The sequence below is a fragment of the Sesamum indicum genome, linkage group LG4 (assembly GCF_026168435.1).
Source record: "Sesamum indicum cultivar Baizhima isolate 11 linkage group LG4, ASM2616843v1, whole genome shotgun sequence".
Taxonomy (NCBI): Eukaryota; Viridiplantae; Streptophyta; class Magnoliopsida; order Lamiales; family Pedaliaceae; genus Sesamum; species Sesamum indicum.
Genome location: NC_142660.1, coordinates 20772070 through 20796366, shown reverse-complemented (window position 1 = coordinate 20796366; position 24297 = coordinate 20772070). Strand labels below are relative to the sequence as shown.

At 34.3% G+C, this 24297-nt stretch overlaps 3 protein-coding genes across 5 annotated transcripts; all 3 read left to right on the top strand.

Annotated features, from left to right (window-relative positions):
• The first annotated feature begins 4487 nt into the window (after window positions 1–4487).
• On the top strand, window positions 4488–6569 carry GLC (HXXXD-type acyl-transferase family protein). Its single transcript, XM_011078819.3, has 2 exons — window positions 4488–5057; window positions 5518–6569. Exons 1-2 carry the CDS (start codon window positions 4494–4496, stop codon window positions 6418–6420), a joined length of 1467 nt encoding a protein of 488 aa, XP_011077121.3. The 5' UTR covers window positions 4488–4493; the 3' UTR covers window positions 6421–6569.
• Window positions 6570–9211: 2642 nt separating this feature from the next.
• Window positions 9212–16442, top strand: LOC105161199 (chromatin assembly factor 1 subunit FAS1). 3 transcript variants are annotated; one of them, XM_011078817.3, is made up of 12 exons: window positions 9212–10147; window positions 10827–10926; window positions 12208–12355; window positions 12425–12548; window positions 12835–13199; window positions 13287–13607; window positions 14325–14406; window positions 14476–14613; window positions 14874–15275; window positions 15470–15607; window positions 15730–15775; window positions 15893–16442. In XM_011078817.3, the coding sequence occupies exons 1-12, from the start codon at window positions 9653–9655 to the stop codon at window positions 16051–16053; spliced, it is 2520 nt and encodes an 839-aa protein (XP_011077119.1). In that variant the 5' UTR covers window positions 9212–9652; the 3' UTR covers window positions 16054–16442. The 3 variants fall into 3 exon arrangements, with proteins under 3 accessions (XP_011077119.1, XP_011077120.1, XP_011077117.1); XM_011078818.3 differs by having other exon boundaries at window positions 9214–10147; window positions 12208–12313; window positions 14865–15275; XM_011078815.3 differs by having other exon boundaries at window positions 9215–10147; window positions 14865–15275.
• A 3672-nt stretch (window positions 16443–20114) lies between these two features.
• On the top strand, window positions 20115–24011 carry LOC105161198 (stearoyl-[acyl-carrier-protein] 9-desaturase, chloroplastic). Its single transcript, XM_011078814.3, has 3 exons — window positions 20115–20480; window positions 22572–23076; window positions 23220–24011. The coding sequence occupies exons 1-3, from the start codon at window positions 20374–20376 to the stop codon at window positions 23778–23780; spliced, it is 1173 nt and encodes a 390-aa protein (XP_011077116.1). The 5' UTR covers window positions 20115–20373; the 3' UTR covers window positions 23781–24011.
• The last annotated feature ends 286 nt before the right edge of the window (window positions 24012–24297 follow it).

Sequence of the window (24297 nt, the reverse complement as noted above, 5' to 3'; positions counted from 1 at the left end):
AAATCAACCCTGCTTGCTACAGTTTGCAAGTTTTTGAGTAGGATTCCTCATAAAAAAAAAATTAATAATAATAATGATGGTTAATGTGTGATTAATTTACACCATTTATGACTTGCATGCCTAAATATGTTGGAACTGATTTATGTGAATCAATTTATTCGTAGTTGAATTAATTTATAGAATTCACCATAATAATTTATATAGTCTCTCATCCAGTATCGTTCTCTTGCATATAGAACTACTTCTATAGTATTAGAATTTTAATTGTCATATAGCTTTGTCAATGTTGGTGATCCATCTAAGTTGCACTATTACTGAAAACAGGTTTCCACGTCTAAAAGTTAATTCCCACTAAACAAGAGTTCTTCATGCTTTGATCCTATGTGTGGATATGTTTCATAATGCTCACCTTCCTATCTAAGTGGCAGAACTTCCTGTAGGTAGGGTATGGAAATCTCATGAGGCCGTTTGCATAAGATAAACCTGTGATGGCAGGGAACTTTATACCAGAGTCTACACTAAACATCTATTTCATCTTGCTGTTTGTCTGCGTGTGCTTGAGATATGTAATATTTATATTGTGATCTATTCATGCCTAATCAATAAATGATAAATCTGGTAAACGGAGAAAAAACAATGGCAAATTTCCCTTTAACTTTGCGACCATATATTTGGGCTCTTGTCCTTTATTGTAGATGAAACCAATTGCATAACACAGTGATCACTGTTTATAGTTGTCCCCCAGTAGACCTGTCATGTTCTGTGTGTCTGGTTCATAGTTGGAGACTTGGAGTACTCAATGCTGTCGGTGCCATCAGGTGTGGGTAATGAGTTTCCTCACCCACCAAGCTGTAGTTAATTGCATTGCATTGACAATCAGTTGCTTGCAGTGGGGATGTTGAAGGGATGGGATTTCAAGACACCAAAGAGCATCTCCTATGCAGCTGTACCAGTATGGTTATATTCATCCACAACTAGTAATCGAATGGGTCTCCACCTCAAGTAATTTCCCGTTTCTAATCCTTCGCTTCCTTTTCCCCTCTCCACAAGGACTTGATGTGTTTGTTATATTTTGGGATGCTTATGTGTTTTCATTTTTGAGAAACAAAACATGTTGCGGATTTACTGGATCTGTACAAGCTTTCATGCAATAATCGATCAATCATGTAGAATCCTAGGCTTTTAGAGGTGATTCGTTTCAGGGGAACATTCTATGGCTACATAAGTATACTTTCTACAGGAGGGGTCTCTCTTTTTCTTTTCCCTGCGTGCAGAGCAGGAGTACTCGGGCTACAGCTCACCATATGTCACCATTGTTATGAACTGGTTATTAAGTTGGGTTTAGGATAGAAATGAATAGAAGTTGGGCCATTGTACACATAATTGACAGACCTAACCCAAATAAGGGATTACAGCCTTAATTTTGGGGACTGGAGTGTGGGTGAATTTTGTCTCTGCATTACTAGTCACAAATCTTACAACTAACCGATTATCTGTCCGTGCATGCATGTGGATTCGCTGAGAGGTCACATCATGTGGATCAAAATTAAATTTGAGCACATGACTGGGAGTAGAATGGTTCTTGATTACATTGACTTTGTTGGAGGATGGTTATTTGAAATTGATCTTAGCTATTAATGACAGGTCCTGTTTAAGCCTAAATCGAAAAACAAAATCTGGTTATGTCTCGTTGCCATAAATTGTGACGACGTTTGGAATTTGAGCCCCTCCCCTCCCCTCTTTTACAGAAATTGGTCTACTTCCTGTTAACTTTCTACTGATAGATCATAGATGTGGTGAACTTCTGACTTGAAAACTTTTGGCGGCTATGGATCTTTCTGTGTTCCCCTCCCCAGTCTAAAACAATCACTGATTTGTGGGCCCCCATAAATTTAAACTGCTGTGATTGTCACTGGGGCTTGGCTGAAAATTCTTGGTGGATGTGGGTCCCACGCCTTGATTGTCACAGGATTAGTGATACCCCAAGACTCTCTTTTTTGTAGAATATGAAATCCAGAGAGTTGTTATGTAGGATTACCACGTTGCAAAATCATGTGGTGGCGACTGCCCCCACAATAAATGGTACAATTATAGACAAGCACGGACGTATAAAGTGGGAACAAAGCGCTAATAATAGGTGGAGGTGTTAAATGTTAATACAAAGCTAAACCAAAGACTCTTTAGTACAATAATCTGAGACTGAGAGTGGTTCCAACTATAGAGTCTAAATGGAGAATTGGGCAATCTCCTTTCTCTGGCTAATTGTCTCTGTGTCCAAATGCTGACCACAAAATCCAGGCAATATTATATTATGTATGTTATTCATATGACCAAATATGTCTGGTAACATGATAAAATTTGTACATATTTTGCATTCCAGTAGTTTGTTGGCCCTTTGGTTGGGCGATCCTGCTTTCTGATGCTGCTCATACTTACTATAGTTGACCACAAGTTTCTGGCAACAAGAGTGCTTATTTTTACTAACTTTTTCCCTCCAAGTTCTACAAAAGATGTTTAAACAGAGTAGTTTTACATGACTGTGGTGTGAAATATCCAACAGTTTAAATCATGCAATATTAGAGCAAGAACCATATTTTGTCGATCGACATGATTTATGCTATTTTGTGTTCTTCACACTTAGAAAACCCCTACTAAACAATGCACCTGAAACCCATTTCTTATGGGATTTGGATTTTGATCTCAGCCGATGCAAAAGAATTAGATGGTTGTATCGTTTGTGAGTATTCAGAATCTAAAGTTTTAAGATGAATTACTCTACATATATGAAAAACAAAAATCTTGTGAAGTCAACAAGATGTGAAAAGGATTGATAGGGGATTTTAAGAATGTTGAGGAGGGAAATTAAGAAGGTTACCTAATTTGAAGGCAGGATTAATAGCATGATAAAGAAAAGCTGTGGAGAAAAACATCATCACTTGGCAGAAAATAGACAACCCAATGCATCCACCAACTTGTCCACCACTTAAGTACAAAGCCCTTTTCAATTCCGCAGCCTCTCAACCACTTAATAATAAATCCAATTCGGAAACTGGGCGGAGAAAGATATGACCAATTCTTGTTAGTGAACGGCAACTCAAAAGAAATAATAAATATATGTACTGAAATGTAGTCAATATTGTTCTTGGAAGCCAATTAGCACTTTGTGTGTATATGTTACATCTACTTTCTCTGCTGTTTTACTGACACTAGTACGAATGCTGAACCAACATCCGCTTCTGCCCCCCCCCCCCCACCAGTTGACTAATCAAGTTTTTTTTTTAAATTATATAAGTCCCGTTTACTTGGAGTTATTTGAATTACGTCAAAAAAAAAAAAGTTTTGTATTAATTATATTATGTTTATTTAGATTGTTCGGGGTGAATAACTCAACCCATCTATTTATATGTACTGGGTTTGGTGATAAAAATCGGGGCTCCATAATGCAAATAAACACCTTACAATGGTGTATTGAGCAGCTTATCTAACCTAATAATGGAAAGTAAACATTTCCTTTAAGGTTCGTATAATTATATATAAACTTCTTGTAATTTGAAAATTTACATGTAGTATCCCTGAGGTTTGTTTCTATCTAATAAATTGATTAAATTTCACCAAATTTGTCTATAATAGCAATAAATAAATAAATAAAAATCGTTTTATACCCCCGATTGATTTATTATCAACTTATATATTACAGGTCATATAATTTTTTTTCTAATCAAATTACCATCATGCATATTCACACATTAATGAGAAGGTATATCTTCACCCTTATGAGGGTAGTTTGGTTAAAAAGCATTTATTTGACCTAAAATAAATCAATCGCTTTACCTTTGCTTATATCAACAAATTCGATAAATTTCGATTAAAGAGTAATTTATATTTTTGTTTTAGGAATACTAAATATTATTTTTCAAACTATAGGAGGTTTATATGTAATTATACCAAACTTTAAGGGAATACGATATAATTATCCCTTACAAATAAGCCCCCCCCCCCCTCGTTTTCTAAAATCAAATGTCTTCCTTTCATTTATGATAATCTTACATATATATATAATCTCAACTACTTGCGGTGGCGTCGAAATTGATAAATTTTAAAGTAAGTGTTAGTAGTAAGTTTTGATTATATCTACACAAAATCATTTGAAATTCATCAAACTTATAATAGAAGGATTCTTATAATAGAAGGATTCGTTTGTACTTTGTATTACGTTGTCACCTGATCACTTTATACTTTAAGTTGTTCATGCACGTATATGTATGTGTATATATATATATATGTCATGATACTCTTTTCTTTTAGACGTCAATGCGTGAACATATATATATGAAAGTAATTTTGCAATAAATTGGTGGTTAAGGAACTTTGAATTGTGCTTGAAATGAGTAGAAGATGAAACAACATTTAATGCCTAAACATGAATTTTTGAAACAATGTACATCATAGACATAGTTGGTGAGTCACTCTCTCTACTTATGCATAGATGATGTATGATGGATCTCACTCTCTCACTCATACTCATACCACCTCCACCACTTTATATATATATATATTATATATACACACACACACACACACACACTCAAAAACAAGAAATCTTGAACATGGGAACCCTCGACCTTAAACCTGCCATCCAAGACCTTAAGGTGGCAATCCAAGAAACAACCCTAATACACCCCTCCTCCCATGGAACTCTTGAAAACAAGTCCATCTTCTTGTCCAACATAGACCAAGTGCTGAATTTCCATGTCCAAACTGTCCATTTCTTCCCAGCCAATCCTGATTTCCCACCGGAAACTACGGTTGCTAGGCTAAAGAATGCACTGGAGAAAGTGATGGTGGCATATGATTTCTTGGGCGGAAGGTTGAAATTCAACCACCAGACGGGGCGGCTGGAGATCGAGTGCAGCCAATCCGGGGTGGGGTTTGTAGTGGCCACCACCGAGTATTCTCTAGATGAGGTTGGGGATTTGGTATATCCCAATCCAGCATTCATGCAGCTGATTGTCCAGGCTTTGGATAAGTTTGATGATCAGCCACTTTGTGTTCTTCAGGTAAAAAATGCTGTGAATTAACTTTTGAAAAAGAGGTGAATACCATACTTGTATAATGCTGTCTGATTACAATTAATTTTCTAAAATAGAAAGCAAGTATAGTTTATATTTTAAAGTTTTATTATTTGATTATTCAATTCAGTCTTTAAGGTCTTACTTCATTTTTTTTAACTATTACTAATAAATAGAAAGGCATTATTATAAGTAGTTGAAACCTAGTGGTTTTCAGTCTATATTATTTCAAGACAAGCCTCAATTATTCAATTGTTGTCACAGCTAGAATTGACATAGACAGGGGTCACCATGTAATAAGTCCAACTTTCTCTCTCTCTCTCTCTCTCTCTCTCTCTCTCTCTATATATATATATATATATATATATATTAATCCGTAATTTTAAGATTTAACGTAGCCCGTAAATTTCAAATAATAATGTTCCTAATGTTTGTCATTAATTTGTAGGTCACATCATTCAAGTGTGGTGGTTTTGCAATGGGCTTGTCCACCAACCATGTCTTGTTTGATGGCCTGAGCTTCAAGATCTTCTTGGAAAACCTAGCTTCCCAAGCTTTTGATGACAAACCCTTACCCCTCTCACCATGCAACGATCGTCGCCTCCTGGCCGCCAGGTCGCCGCCACAGGTCACCTTCCCCCACCCCGAGTTGCTCAAGCTGAAGCCTCCAATAGGGGAAGAAGAACAAAATCCTCCGGTGTTTGATAGCAAACAAGAGGATTTAGACTTCAAGATCTTTAGTCTAAGCCCTAACGACATTAGTTACTTGAAGGAGAAGGCAAAGGCCGGAGAAATCAATACCAACACCAAAATCACTGGCTTCAATGTGGTCACGGCCCACGTCTGGCGGTGCAAGGCGTTGTCGTATGACGTAGAGAATAATAGGGAAAGAGAGTCGATGGTGCTTTATGCAGTGGACATAAGGTCGAAACTGAAGCCACCACTGCCAGTTTCTTACTGTGGCAACGCGGTGCTGAGTGCTTATGCGTCTGCCAAATGTTCAGAGCTGGAGGACGAGCCATTCTCCAAGCTGGTCGAGATGGTGTCGGCAGGGTCCACACGAATGACCGACGAATACGCAAGGTCGGCGATTGATTGGGGGGAGGTCTACAAAGGGTTTCCCAATGGGGAGTTCTTGATTTCCTCATGGTGGAGATTAGGGTTTGATGAGGTGGTCTACCCATGGGGGAAGCCAAGGTATAGTTGCCCTGTGGTATACCATAGGAAGGATATCATACTATTGTTCCCTGAGATTGGTGGGGCTAGCAGCAATGGGGTGAATGTTTTGGTTGCGTTGCCTCACAAGGAGATGGAGAAATTCCAAGCTCTATTTCATAAGTACATGACATGAAAGTTCATCTCACTTTCTTGAAATTGGATTTGTCTACGCGTGCGTGTGTGTGTGACAGATACATGCATTATATAAATACAATATTGTAATATTAAGTTGCATATATATATATATATATATTTGTATGTATGTGTGTGAATGAAGTATAATGATCAATGTATGTTTTGATTTGTAAAATATAATCCGTTGCGTTATGTGGATTCACTGACCAGTCTAGACCCAACAAAATAGCACACGTATGCAAGTAAAAATTGAATATTATCGATACAAATTACTAGACGTGACAATTTTGTCAATACAACTACAATTTCATCTAGGAGCAAAAAATGTTGATCCCTTTAAGTTATGAAATTAAAATTATAATTTAATTAAGTTAATTATATGTATAAATCACACGCGAATTTCCACTAAATTCACATAAAATGAGGAAAATTGTCAAAATTCTACAATTACGAAAATCTATTTATGCAGAATTAAAAATATTATTCACTAAGTTATAGGACTAATATTATATTTTTTCAGGTACAAAAACACATTATAATATCTTTCAGACAGATGATATATTTCATTTGATTCACTGGACCTACACTTGGAGTTGGAGATGTCTTATCATAGAGATGGACTCTTTCCGTCTCTGTGTCCAAATTTATAAGCGCAATAAATAATCTTTTTTAATTTTTGATGGGAAAGCGAATCAACATACTATCGTACCCTTTTATTTAAATTAGTTCTTGTTACACGTTGTTCTTGTAAATATATATATAAAAAAAATCATAGTGTGAAATAAAAAGAAATTATTAAAATTAAGTAAGATTGAAAACTATGGGGTGCGGTGAGAAAGAAATAATAAATTGTGAGAATTTATTAAAAATGTGAAAGTTTGTGAGTAGAAAAAACATGGAGAAGATGAAAGAGAAAAAATAAATTATCATTATAGGTTTCTTAAAAATATTGAATTTTGTGAAGAGAAAAAAAAAATGGACACCAAAGCTGGTTTGGTTGTGTTTTTAATTAAATTATTTTCACTTTTCACTATTTAGGTAGTTAGGATTTTGTTTGGTCAAGCCATTTTTATTGAGAATGCATTCATATTTTAATTTTAAATTTTTTAAAATTATAGGTCACATAGGTTGGTTACACTTGTCTTATCTTGTTTCAAATCAAATAAAACTGCTTTCTCTCCCAACCATTTTGGTCAACCCTTATAATTAATTTCTGTCACATCAGAAATACATATACCTATATTCTTAATTCTCACACCTATATACCTATATTTGGAAATAACTAATCCAAACATATTTTCAATTTTCGCACAGAAACCAATAAAGCATTTTTTACACAAATACAATTATTGAAAACTGAAAATGAAAATACAACCAAAGGGGCTGAATCTTGCATGTGAGAAATTGTGAATCTCATTGTGAAATATGGAGTTCATAAAGTTGTAATACGTGGGGAGCTCGTGAATTAATTAATAGTTGGTACTTATAGTCTCTATTGTATAGTGTTTCTTGGAATTTTTTAGAGACTTATAAAATTAATTTTATTGATTTATTTGGTACACTTATGTTTTTTTGTGATTTTAAAATATATATTTTGAGATTACAAATTTTATGTATTTAGAATAATTGAATTTTAATACTTATTTGATTGAACAAGTGATTGACTTTATATTAAAAACCGTAAAAACAACTCCAACCCAATTAGACTGCAAAATTGGGTTTTAATTATTGTCGGGTAGACTTGGGCTAAGCTTTTCAATAATTATAAATATTGAGTTGGACCAAAATAAAACCTAAATTGGTGAATTTGTCATCTTAAAAGTTTGTAGAGCCCAAATTAGTCATGAATTTGTAACCCAATTATCAATTACTTGTTTGGGCTTTCAATTTATAACTTATTTCAAAATGTTGATGCAAAACAATCACATACTGTTTGAATTTGTGGTTTCATTGTTTTGTTTTGTGTTTTGGAGATAGAAAAAGAAAAATAGAGAAAAATAAGTGTGTATTGAAAATAGATGATATGTTTTATTTTGTATTTTGAGATAATTTAAAATAAGTGGTGTAGGTTTGATATTGGGATTTGGGAGATAAAAACACTGTTTATTGTCAAATCATATCTTTTTTATATATAAATATTGTATGAAGATAAAAATTATTGTTTATTGTCAAATCATATTTCTTTTATATTATATATGTGTGTATATATATTATATATAAAAAGTTGAAATACAAAAAAACACACAGATAAGGTATAAAAACACAAAATAAATATTAAGTGCGTTTTATCTTGTATTGGGAAATGCGAAAATATAAAACCAAACATAGTCAATTTTTTAACTCACTTTGACATACAAAATCTCCAATTTTATAACATGGGATAATGTTTATTTCCATTGTTTTTATTTTTTTTAAAATTATAATAACTCATCTTATGTTTTAAATTACAATAACTTATTTTGATGTAACTGACAATATTTTAATTCAATTAATATATGATATGACGACTAATTATAAATAAATAATAACAATTCATATAAAACTGTTTATATAAAATGAGACAAATTTAAATTATTATGTCAATTCAAAATAAATATTTTTATTTATATACAATAATTTATACAAAATTGAAAACTGAAAATAAAAATATAAACAAAGAGGCTGGTCCTAACTAATTTTTACAACAATAAATGGTTAGATTCAAATTAAATGTATATATCTTTGTAATATTTTTGATTTTTTGGATGTTGAGAATTAGTAATAATTGTTTTTTAGAGGAAATTTGTAGTTTAATGAAAAAAATGATGAATTGGTGTAGCGGCAAAAATGGCGGGCAGCAAATTGAAGGCAATTTAGGCGCCAAACAGTATCTATTACTGGCGGGAGTCCATAGATTGTTTTCACCGGAGAATTGGAAGGCCTGAAACAAATTCTTCTGAAGAAGAAACCAGTAGGAAAGATTCTTACTCAGAAATCAGTAAGATAGCTCTGGATTCTCGAGAAGCCCTTTCCCTTTCATTTTCAGTTTGTTCTGGAATTTCAGCATATTTGTGAAGCATAGTTAGCTAAGCATCGCCGAATTTCGGAAGGAAATCGCATCGTTTCATCTTCTATAGTTTATTTTCTTTTAGCGCGACAAAATTTGATCTGGGCACTTTTCTTTTTCTGTATTTTTGCTCAACCATTTCTGGAAAAGTTAAAACAAATTCATTCTCATCTGGGTCGTGAAAATGACGGAAGTTGAGCCGATGAAGATTGACATTGGAGATGAAACGAAGCCGAAAATCAGTGATCCAGATCAGAAGAAGCAACCCCTGAAGAGAAAAAGATTGGGGCCGAGTTTATGCAAAGCAAGCCCTGAAGAAAAACAGGCGAAAATCGATTCACTCCGTAATGAAATCAGTAGTCTTGTTAGATTTTGTAAAGAATTAGTCTTAGAAAACAGAAGGGCATTGCTGGAAAATGTGGAGAAAGTTGGGAACTCTTCTGCTTCTTTGAATTGTATGATTGCATGTTTAATGGAAGAGAGTGATCTTCCTTTGTTCAAGCTTGTGGATGAGATTTTCGAGAAAGTTAAGGGTAGAACTGGCAATGGTGAGAGTGTTACCAAGGCTAGCGTGAAGAGTACTGTGCTTATGATTGGGCAAAGATTATGTTATGGTGTAGCTAGTGCAGAAGCTGATCTTTTGGAGGATGAGGCTGAGTGTGCTCTTTGGTGTTGGGAGGTATAAATTTCACTATTTTTCTGTTTTACTGTATACTACAGTATGGGGCCTTTTTATGGTATTTGTTCTTTCCTGTTGTTTGCATTGTATTAGCTTGTCTATTATGCCATTTCTTCATTTGGTGCTAATATGGTAGATGTCTGTGGAATGAATTGAATTTTGGCTTCAGTGTTGTAGTAAGACTTGTTTGATAACGGTAGGTTTGTCGTACGCACACACACACACACACACCACATATTTAGGACTTAAGGGGTGAAAAATTGAAATGCAATGCTTTACTTAAATTTGAAAAGCTCAAGTTAATGGAATTCAGATCCAATGTTTTCTTGAATTAATTGCATAAATAATAAGTGTGCTGATATCCATATTTTTGTCTTTCTTCTATGTCTACATGTTTGTATAGGTTGCGCAGTATGTTGGATTTACTTGTAGTTATTGTTCGTTTTTTATACCATGTTCAAGTAAAGGTAGCTTTCCATACTTTTAGGCAACGACTGATTTTCAGTTGTGAAGGTTTTGTTTATTTGCACATGCGTTCATGTTATGAGTCCATACTTTCTACTGTTTTCTTAACTATGTACTTATAACGTTGTTCTCCTATCTTGCTCTTGGAGTTGTGTTTCGTCTTTGGTTTTGGATAAATGTAGCCTTCTCATACTAAGTATTTTTCTCATTGTAGGTTAGGGATTTGAAATTGATGCCAAAATTAGTGCGTGGACCTTTGAAAGTCCGCCGTACTTGCCGTAAAAAGATCCAGGAGAGGATCAAAGCTGTTCTAGGCAAGTTTTTATTGCTCTACTTTGTTCAGTTTGTAGGTTAAATGATTCATGTTGACAATTCATATCCAGTTTGATGATCTCTGCCAAGCTTTTCAATTTTGTTTCTGTTACCCACATTTTGAGATGAAAAACGCCAGAACGCTACTGTTCCACTTTTCTTATTTGATTTCTCTTGTGTGCAAGTTGCAAAGAGACAGATGGCATTAAGTTAAAGTTAGAGATGTATGTTTCTTCAGTCGGATGAAAGCCTTCCTCTAGAAGCAAAAGTGATGCTCTCCTTATCAACCTGCCATGTAGTACCTTCAGTTAGGTTAAAACAGTTTATACTTAAATAAAACTCTGAAGTGGGTAGATTTGTTATAAGTTGACAAATGATATCAGAAGTGAGGTCCGCAGAGATGGAAGTTTTGTTTGATATATGGTACAAAGGAAAAGTCTCCTCAACTTTGCCTGTCTTCCCTTTCCTCTCTCTGTTATACAAGTAAAACTGTTGCTCTCATAAAATGGGATCAAATTCAGGAACTTCAATAAGATAGGCCCAAAAGGTTTCTTTAGTATTTATTCTTGATGTCCATGCATATAAGTTGTCATCTCCATGCATGTGACATCTGTGCTAAAGGCAGCTGTTAGATGGGGAGACGTTGTTGGGAAACATCAACTCAGCTAGTCATTATGTGTAGCTGAGAACTAAAACCACATTACAAAAATTGGAAGAACCAAATAATTAACACATGGTCTGTTTTAGATTATTGATTGGATGGTTAAACTAGTTTCTGGGAACATGTCCATTTGCTTGGTCAAGTAATTGTAAGATCTCACCATGCTTTTGGAGGTAAAAGTATGGCAAATAATATGAGGCCTGATTCTCACAAGGAAAAAGAAAAAGAATAATATTGACTAGTCCAGGGAAATCTAATTTGGATCATAGTATAATGTGTCACCCAAAAGAAGAAAAGTAAGATCTCTTTCAGCCAACTATGGATTTACCACTAAATTCTCGCATTACGTTCTAAGTTAGCAACTTTGTATCATTTAGTACAGTACTCCTTAATATTTGGATGCCTGTGCTTCTTTGCAGTCATTTTTTCTGCAGTTTGGCATTTCTTGACAATTTTCCTGTTCTCTCTTTGGCTGAAATTGCATAGCTGATAGTTTATTCTTTGTTGTTTGTGAACAAGTTTTCTCTGTGAGCTTTTAAGCGTTGTTGAATCAGACAGTTTTAGCATGGTCCTTTTGTGTTTAGTATGTTACAATATTCTCAATAAATTTGGTCTATGTCAGCAATGATAAATGCACTTGAAAAGTTGGAGGACCATCAAACTGGATTGCAAGAAGTGAGAAAAGCTTCGGCAAAGCTTGACAAAGTTCTAAATGAGGCCAATATCAGGTTGTTAATGGAGAACATGTCATGGAATAATGGTGCTGAAATGTATGTATTCCTGGTTAAGTTTTCGTGTATATTCTTTCCAATCATGGGCTTATCAGTATTTTGGTGAAGGGATGGGAAGGAAGTCAAGAAAGAAGAAAAACTATTAATCAAGGAAATGGAGAAAAACAAACGAGAACTGGAGAAAGAGAGGAAGAAGATGGATCGGGAGCTTCAGAAGGAAAAGTTGCAAAGTGTATGTCCAATTGCAACCTTCTATCTGCATTTGATCCTTTTCAATTGCTTCTATCTTCTATTTGAAATTGATTGTTGATTAACTATACATAGATTCTAGTGATGATAGCATGAAATAATATGTACAATGTGTTGCACATCTGGAGTCTCTAGATATACTAGAAATGCTAGGACGGTTTCTTTATGTCTTTACTTGCCTGGGGTTTGACCTTTTTTCTTTTGGTTTTCAATTTACATCTGGTGATATCTGTTGCATGTGTTTTATCTGAATTAGCCAAGCATTGCAGGAAAGAGAACTGAAGAGGTTGCATAGTGAGGTGGAAAGGGAGGAGAGGCGCCGTGAGAAAGAAGAATATGAAATGCAGAAACAGCTGAAAAGACAGCAAGAGGAAGCAGAGAAAGATCTAAAACGCAAAGAGAAGGAGGAAGCTGAGTTAAAGGAGCAACTTGCTCTCCAGAAACAAGCATCACTGATGGAGCGGTTCCTGAAAAAGAACAAAACCACTACATTTCCGCATGACAATTTTTTGAACAAAGCCCCCGCATTTGTGTCCTACTCCAACATGGTTGAAAGGAAGTCAGAATCAGTTACCATAGAGATGGATACTGTTTTGGCCCAAAATGTTGGAGTCGAGGCTGAAGATATTTGGAAGTCTGGTTCCCATACCTTTCCCTTTTTGCACTGATATCACCTTCTTAGTGTATCAAAGTGTAAAATTTTATGTGTTGTCTTTTCCAGATCACACTTAACTTCGTGGCGCCGCATTGGAAATTCAATCCGTTCAAACAGGAAAGTACATTGGGGCACTCGTCAGAAGCCTAAGACTGAACTGGTCAAGGAACTTAAGCTTACTGCTAATAGAGAGCCAACTTTTGATGATGAGTTGGTTGTGGAGAAGCTTGTGGATGGATGGGTTGACAATAATGTTGACGGAAGATTGTCTGGGGTGAAAGTGGATAGGCCTCTTTCCAATTGCCAGGAACAACCACGAATTAAGCAGCTCTTGCAGTTTGATAAGAGTTATAGGCCTGCTTTTTATGGTGTTTGGCCCAGGAAAAGGTGAGTTCTTCTCTTGAATTTTGTCTTTGCATTAAGCCAATGTTTCTGGAAGAATATTTCCCGACTTAAAGAATCTACTAGTGTTTACAAAAGACAACTATGGCATGCTTTTATATCAAAATTTGGAATATACTACATATTGTCTCAGCTGAGTGCTACATATTGTATTCATAATAAATCTGGGACAGGACCTATAGGCTCTCTATCTTCTTTGCCTCTTCTTTCTGGCAGTTAATGATAGGGCTGAGGGTATGTGACTCTCACTAAATTGAATTGCTTGGCTGTAGCGTCACAAAGTTGTCAATAGAAATTCTTATTGTTGACCCAATTATCATTTGTTTCTTTGATAGGTTTCATTCTTTTCTAATGTGCTTCTAGAGAGCTGGCCCGCTGTTCTTCATCCTTCCTTTCTTTTTCTCTTAGTTTTCTTTTGGTTGGGGGCTGGAGGTGCAGTTAACCTGCAATCCATAATCTAGCTGTTTTTGGGCATGAGAGGCTTATGAATGAAGTTGACTCATTATGCTCCATGCTATGTGGTTCTTGCTTCTTCTGTCCCTACCCTGTTGGCCAATGTCATTCATGTATGTTCTTTTCCATTGAGAAAGTATTGTTTTTCACATGGTTGTTTAAGTACAAACCAAAGGTGCTGAGGTGACGCACATCACCTGCTTGCTATGAGTATTCCCTCTCTAATTGCATGTATTTTGATTTATCCAGTCAAGTTGTTAAAGCGCGTCACCCATTTGCAAAGGATCCAAATATAGACTATGAGATAGATAGCGATGAGGAGTGGGAAGAGGTATGCTAGACATTGTATAGTCTAATTACTCTCATATGGCATCCACACCTGAGAATTTTTGTTGCACAGGATGAACCTGGTGAAAGCCTATCAGATTGTGATAAGGATGATGAGGATGGAATTACAGAAGGACATTTAAAGGGTGATGATGAAGATGAAAGTGAAGATGGATTTTTCGTTCCTGATGGATATCTCTCAGAGAATGAGGTGATCTTCTCTATCTATGTCTCTCTGTTTTCTAATTGTATTTTCAATATACTCATGAATATTCCTAAAATGGGTGGTTTTCAAGTTGATATACGAACATCATGCCATTCTTTGTGTACCTCTGTGAACATTGAGATGCTTGTATGTGCCCATATGATCTGGTAAATTGATATTGGTGTGACATCACTATATCTAATGAACCTTTTAGACATTAGTTGTTGGGTGGAAATTTATACTTGTGTGGCATGTAGGGAGTGCAGGCTGATGAAATGGAATCTGACGAATTGGTTGAGGAAGTAAGAAATCTGCCAGATTCTCAAAAGCAAATACCCTCTGAAGAATTCTGTACCCTGCTCCGGCAACAGAAGTATCTCAATAGTTTAACTGAGCATGCCCTTAAAAAGAACCAACCCTTGATCATTTCAAATCTTATGCATGAAAAGACCACATTGTCACCCGCTGAAGAGCTCACTGGTACAGAGAAGCTTGAAAGATTGTGCTTGCAAACTCTCTCTATTTGTCCTTTGCCTGATATTCCGAGCATAGAAATATCAGTTAAAAATGATGTGATCGACGATGATGTAGAATCTTCATCTAACAAGTCCAGCCCGACACTTCTTGCAACTGCTGCTGCTATGCTTGACTGCAACTTACCTCAGATTGTAAGTTATTTATTTTCTTGCGGACTAAGTATCATAAATTCCTTTGACTTCCTGTTAGAATATGCTGAAGCCATTAATTTGCCGAAATGACTTATTTAATCTTCTTATCTAATTCGAATAGAACTATTAAGACTTTGAAAACCATTGAGACATCCATTAAGAAAGTGACATGTTTTCTTAAACTAATTTTGCAGATATCTGTCATTCGGTCGTGCCCACATAGTATTGGAAAAATAGTAGAGACTCTGCATAATAAGTTTCCGGCTATCTCAAAGTCCCAATTAAGGAGTAAAGTCCGAGAAATATCAGATTTCTCAGAAAGTGGTTGGCAGGTCATTAAGCTTGTCTTCCTCTAACTTCTCTTATAACAATAGATTCTGATGGCTTTCACTTTTGCCGCCTGTTTGCTGAGACTATGCCTTACATTGCTAACATTTATACATGCATGATTCAGGTTAAGAAGGGAATTCTGAGCAAGCTTGGTCTCTCCATATCACCAGGTATCGATTCCTTTCCATGGTCGCTTAGCCTACCTGCTGACTTGAATGCTTGTTATTTCCTCCACTGCAGTAGATTTACTTAGTTCATGAAAAACTCTATCCTTTGTGCATTTGCAGAAAAGAAGTGTACAAAGGCAAAGAGCATTATTACATTCTTCTCTAAACGTTGCCTGCCTCCATCTGGGAAGACTGTGGACTTGAGCGATACATCCCCGCAGCCCTCCCGCAAACATGCATCAATCGTCCATCCACAGCAGGACTGCACGCAGGAGCACTGATGAGTGAGTTGTTCTTGTATTTATTGCCTGTTGCATATGCAATTAGTGGTCATTCTTTTAACTGCTGGTAGTTGTTGCAAGTCTTGACAGATCACTTTGGTGGTATATTTAAGGAGAGTAGAAGTTTACTTAAGACATATTGTAGAGCATGTCTCCACAGAGGTATAAATTGAGTGAAGTTGAATAAGTTTTTCTTCAAGTTTGGTTTGAACATTTGGTGGAGCTTGATAGAGGTGTCTTAATTTGTTTTTATTGTTAAATAAGTGAATAAGTTTTTCTTTAAGTTTGGTTTGAATATTTGGTAGATGTGTCTGAATTTGTTTTTATTGTTAAATAAGTTAATTTTGAGGGTGATTTTATCACGACCACATGCGGGTCGAAGTTGATTAGCTTGGTGTTTTATATAAGTTACAATGCATAAAATTACTATGTGTTTTAAAACGTCGGTTAAAAATTCACGTTCGTTTTAGAAATAGACTAAATTCACTGTCATTTAAACGGGCTTTTAGCAATTAATTTCGAGCTAAAATTTTATACATGAATAAAATAATAAATTGCTTCTAGCTTGAGGAGCTGAAATATTAATAAGAATCTATAACCTCATCATTAAGTTTCACTAAAAACATATGGTTTTAGCGATTGATTTCGAGCTGAAATGTGTACAAAAAATAGCAAGCTAATAGGGTTGACTTTCATGAGAATAATCAAATTGATAAATTTAAAATTATATTTTAAATTTAAAAAACGTTGGTAATCTTCATTTCCTTTAAAATATGAAAAAAAAATTCAAATTTATCAATCCAAATGCAGATTAATAGCATTAGGGCATAGTTTGGTTTACTAGGTGAATTGAAACTGAAGTTTTAAGTCCGGTATTGGTTTTTTGGTACTAACATATCGTATGAATTAAATATTAAATTTTTAAAAAATAAATCAGATATAACTATAATAAATAATTATTACAAAATTAGTTATAAGCAAAATTAAATTTTATCATTTGAATAAATTAAGCCCTACCCCCTAAACTAAATATAATCTTTATAGTTCATTCTTCATTCAGAGCATGTTAAATTATCAAATATTTATAATTAATTTATTAATCATGAATTAATACCATTTTTGCATCAGTGATCAACAATGAAAATATTAATTTAAAAAAATCAATCCATACAGATTCGACCCTATTTATGATTTTCACCAAATATTTTTATTAAATACAACACTTATTAATGGCGTAACGAAATTTCAACCAGATAAAATTATATTATAGCATGTGATGATTGCATTTGCATTTGCATGACCTAACCTCTACTCTTAATGTCATAGCAGGACATATGCCCAACCTTTCATGTGCTATTTTCTGCCAAATTATTAATATAATAAATTCTTGTTTTTTTATTTTCTTTGATATTGTAAATACATGATAAAATAATTATCTATTTATTTATTTATATCCATAATGTAAAAATATTTAACTACATGAGTGAAACAAATACTTTACAACATCAATTATATTTAGGATAATTATATCTACATCCCTAATTTGTAGTTTATTTATACATACCACTCTTATATTTTGGATAATTATATACACGCCCACTAAAAATTTCAGCATTATTTACATAAATTATCGTTGCTTTTTGAAAAGCTACACATATATCCTAAAAATATTAATATTATTACACACTCCACTCTTATTTTTATTGTTACGAGTAGTTTTTGTAGTTATACAAGTGATAGAGACAATTTGTGTAATTAGACTATAAATTAGGGGGTGTAATATAATTATCCCTTATATTTATTATATAATTATTAATTAAGGTATGGCATGAAAAAGATATAATGCTTAAGAGGAGTTTGCAATGCTTTTTTTATTTTTATGGTGCCAATAAATTATAAGTTTGTATTAAAAGTTGGAGAAGTGACAAAAAAAAAAAAAGGTTTAAGTTTGAGTATTTAAAAAAAATAACTTAATATTTATAATTTTATTAATTAATAATTATAAAAAAATTCATAACTTTTGATTTAAATCAACTTAAATTAAAAAAATTATGAATTAAAAACATTGTTTTCAACTTATGTTTCACATCGTACAACGTGAAACATAAGTTGATTAAACTTACGTGTAATAATACTCGCTTCGTTTTTAATTTACGAGACTATTTTTTAAGTCAATGCAAAATTTCATATAAAAATTGAAAAAAAAAATACGAATTTGGTACATTTATATGTAATCGTATTTAGAAAGAGAAATTAAAATTAGAGTTGTTATTTATGAAAAACTTTTATTTTAGAATGTTGAAAATATAAATTCTCCTAAATGAGTATTATTATTATTATTTATATTCTTTTATAATTGAAATAAAAAAAAAAGTCAATTGATTTCCGATTCATTGATGTGACTATTGTATTATTTTTATTTTTAATTTTTCTCTTATTTATATTGCCATTCTCACTCTTTATTTTTTATTTTTTAATTTTCTTCTACCTTCTTATTTAATATAATTAAAAAAAAATAGATACATATATCGCAAGTAACTCTACCATAAGTTAATATCATATATTATATATATTTAAAAAAAGGTAAGCAAAATTCACTAAGCCGGTTTTTATTTTTTAGCATTATAATGACTCTCAATTAAATTAATATATCAATATGACTGTAAATAAATAACAGTATTTTATATGTGAAATAAATACTTACACATCTGATAGAACTTGAATCCATATCCTCAAACGTATTTGGCCTTCGTCTCAAGCACTATACTAAAACATTATTGATATTAAGTCTCTCTATCAACACCTTTTGAAAATTGAAAAGGGTCTTTTTTATTTTTTGATCAAATTAAATTAACTTATGTTGCTATTCAAAATTATATTTTTATAGAGTGAATTATACTCAAACCCCCTCTATAAATGCTAAATTATCCTTTTTTTAAAAAGAGTTTTGAAATTATATTTATATCCTTTTCAAAAAAGTTTAATTTACATCTAAGCCCATTTTTTTAGGTTTGGATGAAAAATATTGACGTACGTAAAAAAAAAATTATATAAATTTTCAATTTTGCTCCTCATTGAATATTTCTATATATATTTTTGTACCTATAAAAGAATGAATAATATATATATATATATATATATATATATATATATGAAGTGGTGTTAACATCATTCTATGTTTTCTTTTATAAGTGTAAAATTATTATACAAAACGTTAAATGAGGGATAAACTTAAAATTTTATCTAATTTTTTTGCTAACGTTGATATTTTTTATCTAAATCCTAATAAAAGGAGTCAGGTGTAAATAGTAAATTATTGGGAATATAAGTATAATCTCGATTTTTTTTTTAAAACTAATAGAATTTAATATTTTTAGAGGGGTGAATAATTAACCCTATTTATATACCATAAATCAAATAATTTCATGAACTAAACATATTTTTATTATGATTTTTAATATTTATATATTTAAAAATTATGCACACACATAAAAATGTGTAAAATGGGAATAGAGTGTAGAAAAGTACAACACCTACAGCATAGATCCCACACGCGCTTCATGGTGTTGTACTAATTAAAATTTTCTTCCAACTTTCTTATTTAATAATAAATACAAAATAGTGTCCATAATTTAATATTTTATATTATAGTTATAGTTAAAAAAGGTGAGCAAACTTCACTAAGTCTGTCTATGTACACCTTTTGAAAAATTGAATTTTTTATCAAATTAAATTAACTTATTTTGTTATTTAAAATTATATTTTATATACCATAAATTAAATAATCTATATTTAAAAATTATGTACACCTAAGATATATAAAATAAAATTTTATGAACAAGTTTAAAGTCATGCATTCGATTTTATTTATATGTGCGGATATTTATTCACTTTATATTAGTTATTGTAATTTATTTATTATTAATAATAATTAAAAAAAAAAAAGGAGAGAGAAGAAAGTACAACAGGCACAGCATAGGACCCCCACACGCACTTGAGGGTGGTGTAGGTTGATGGAAGTGAGGAGCCCAAATTAGCGAAAAACCATTCATAAGAATTATCGCCCTCCTGAAAATGGTCAGTGGCCGCAAAATTAAAACTATGGGCATCTTTTAATTCGGACCCAAAACGCTTTTTCCATTTGGATTTTTGGCCTTGTCTTCCCTTATTTTAGTGCTTCTGCTCCTTTTCACATTCACTTCACTCTGCTCTTCCTCTGTTTCTTGCTGCTGCTCTCATTGTTCAAAGCTCTCAAGCTTTTGGGGTTTTGTGAAAAGAATCAGAGTTTGTGCTCTTGTTTTTTCAAGAAATATAGAGAAAATGGCACTCAAACTCTCTGTTGCTGCCCACAAGATGCCTTCTTTTGCTGGTTATAACCTCAGATCTCATAGAGTTTCTATGGCTTCTACTCTTCATTCTACTTCCATGTAAGCTTCTCTTGTTTTTTGTGCAATATCTCTCTGGGTTTTGCTTTTGCTGTGTTGAATGGTTTAATGGGCATGGAAGATCAAAAGTTGGCCTTTTCATTTGGTCTTCGGAAAGGGGTCTTTTTGGGTTGAAATGGGCATGTCCAAGATTTGAGCTTTGCATCTTGTTGGTTCTGTATTGATCTGGATTTGTCCTACTTTAGACTCAACAAGTTGCATGGTGCTAATCAATTGGCATTTCTGGGTTTCAAGTCCTCTTTTTGTTGTTTTGAAGGAAAAGATTGCTCATTTTTGTGGAGTAGTCATTTCTTATGTTCTCTGTTGTGTGGAAATGTTTTCTCCCATTTGTTTTCATAAGAATGTATCCACGTGATTAAAATTGGTCACAGCTTTTTCATTTGCTTCCTGTGATTAAAATTGATACATGCAGACTGTTCCACACAATGATTCCTCAGACTCTGTTTAGCTTATTTCTTTGAATTCTCCCTGATTTACAAGATCATTCATGTACTTCTTTCTTCATAAATGTTTTCTTGTCTTTGTTTTTTACTTTATTTTATTTGGAGCGGTGGTGATATTTTGTTTGGTGGGGTTGGGCGCAGGCCGTGGTGGGATATGGAACTTGATTTATGTTTTGCACGCGTGAGTGGTTGTCTTTTTTTGACTTGCCAGCAAATGATATGATCCTGATTAGATCTTAAGCACGAGTCGCTTGCTTTTATAATAATAACACATGAGATTTTCATGAACCATGTTCAATGATTTGAAAATTGGCTACCACTGTTTCTTGGCTTTTATAAGTTGTCCGAATTGCCTGTAATCCTATTTTATCATTCATACGTGTGTTTTTCTCTGATTATATGTATATGCCATGGTGGTACAGCATGAATACGTCGGCAGTGTGGTTTGCTGTAATTCAACTTCTTCCAAACAATATTGTCAAATTTAGGGGGATTGGTGGTGGTGGTGTAAGCATTTAGTTTCTAGTGATTGGTTTTTCTCACACTGTATATGAAATTTACATTTTTTTCGTTTTCGGTTCTTTAAAGTGATAAAAAATAGGTGGAATAGGTGATGAAAGAGGTGCCTAAGTATCTTTCTTCTGGACTTAAATGTGTTTGGTTGGAAGCATTGTATCTAATGACTCTACAGTCATCCTGGCTTTAACACTACTTTTACCTATATTCTTGACTTTTTTTTTGGCTGCACCACAGAGTGGTGAACCTGGTGGTTGGTGTAGCTTTGTCCTCTTTTTTCCTTGACTTGAAGGCTAGTTTGATTCCTTTGTCATCTTCCCACCAATATTACTTTTGCTATGTTCATAGTTTGTCCTATCCTTGAACCTCCCTCCTCACTACCGAAAAAGATTGGAGAAAGAAGAGAATGACGATTAACTCTAGTTCAAAAACTTAGATGATTCTTTATTTATCATTTGAACTTTATGAATTTTGGTTAATCATTTTGTTCAGACGGTTTAGATGAAGTATAAGTGGTGGTTCTGAGTAATATACTATGGGAAGTGACCTTTTTTGCTTGTATATGGTGCTGTTTCGAGAAGATGATCGTATATGATACAGACGCATACCAGCAGACATGTGAATTTAATATGTATGGACATGTTGATTGGATTGTCTGTAAGGAAGTGTCAACTATTTTTAATTCACTGTGTAGAGTAGGTCGGTGTTCTCAAGCTTTAACACGAAAAATTAAAGAGAAGGCATTAGAGCTTTCTACTACTAAAACTTGCAACATGTGGCCTCAAATTCTTGCTGCACTTCCCATATGGGGATGTCGAACAAAATTTGTTTTTAACCTGATTTTTATTTTTAAGATCTTGCTGTTGCTTTCTGTGGGTTTAAGGAAAAAAAGAAAAAAATGAACTAGACAGAAACACCCTAACTTGACAAATGTCACTCAGGTTTCCACATGGTTCTCTTCCTTTTTCCTTAACCTTGATCAATCTGTACATCTGTGGGCTAATTATATTTGGATTCCATTTCACATTTGCGATTCACGGAATGGGTTTCAGTTACCATGGCTCTTGTTTTACATTCCGCTGCATGTCTGAGAGTCTTCATCTTCTTGATGCAGAGAGAATGGAAAAGTGAAAAAGCCCTTCACTCCCCCTCGGGAAGTTCATGGTCAAGTAACCCATCCCATGCCGCCAGAAAAGCGTGAGATCTTTCATTCGCTGAACAGCTGGGCTGAAGACAACATCCTGGTGCTCCTAAAGCCTGTTGAGAAGTGTTGGCAGCCAAATGACTTTCTTCCCGACTCCTCTTCTGAAGGCTTTGATGAACAGGTCAAGGAGCTTAGGGAACGAACCAAGGAAATCCCCGATGACTATTTCGTTGTGCTTGTTGGAGATATGATTACAGAGGAAGCTCTTCCAACTTATCAGACTATGCTGAACACCCTTGACGCCGTCCGAGACGAGACAGGTGCAAGCCTCACTCCTTGGGCTATTTGGACGAGGGCATGGACAGCTGAAGAGAATCGGCATGGTGACCTTCTCAACAAGTATCTTTATCTTTCAGGACGTGTTGACATGAAGCAAATTGAGAAAACGATACAATACCTGATCGGTTCTGGGATGGTACGCCTGTAGTGGCCATGTGCCCTCAGCATCTGGCTATCACTATTAATTTTTGAGAATCTATAATCAACAGAAAGCTCACTTTTTGTGTTCTTCTTCAGCTTTATTTCACATTTTAACTTTTATGTGTTTCTAACTGACAGGATCCACGCACAGATAAGAACCCATACCTCGGGTTTATCTACACCTCATTTCAGGAGAGAGCTACTTTCATTTCCCACGGGAACACAGCTCGGCTTGCCAAGGAACACGGCGACCTGAAACTGGCCCAGATTTGCGGCATCATTGCTGCGGACGAGAAACGCCACGAAACAGCCTACACCAAGATTGTGGAGAAGCTCTTCGAGATCGACCCTGATGGTACAGTACTGGCTCTTGCTGACATGATGAGGAAGAAAGTCTCGATGCCAGCCCACCTGATGTATGATGGCAGAGATGAAAATCTCTTTGACCACTTCTCTGCTGTAGCTCAGCGTCTTGGAGTCTACACAGCCAAGGACTATGCCGACATCCTGGAGTTTCTAGTGGCAAGATGGGAGGTGGAGAAGCTGACGGGCCTCTCAGGCGAGGGCCGCAAAGCTCAGGACTATGTGTGTGGTTTGCCTCCGAGGATTAGGAGACTGGAGGAACGAGCACATGCACGGGCAAAGCAAGCATCGCCCGTTCCGTTCAGTTGGATTTACGGTAGAGAAGTCAAGCTTTGAACAACCTTCTTGCAACTAGGTCAGTTACCGTCCACCTAGAGAAGTTATGTAGTAGGTATCATCATCGCCCGCGTCTCTTTTCCACCATGGAGTCAAAGAAGAAGTCCATTGTTATGTTTACTTTCCTGTTTGTGCTTGGTAAAGTTGTTCTATGTGTTGAATGTAGATATAGAAAGACTTGTGATGATTTTGTTCCTCTCTTTCTTCTTGCAGCATTCCTCTTTATCTTTATTTTATAGTATTTGTCTGCTTATCTACTTATATTAACTGCATTCCTTGTTCCAGGCTGTTTGATGATCTTATGGAAATATTGGAAAATACTTGGTAGGACTTTAAAATCAGAGTTTATAATCTCCTCAAACTAATAAGTTACTACCAAATTTCTTTAAACTATTACGAGGATTGATATAATTATAAATATTTATTTCTTGTTTAGAAAATTACTAATTTCTGATATTAAATGTCGTCTAACAATTATCCAATCTGTAGTCCTCATTAGGTTTTTATTCGTTTTTAT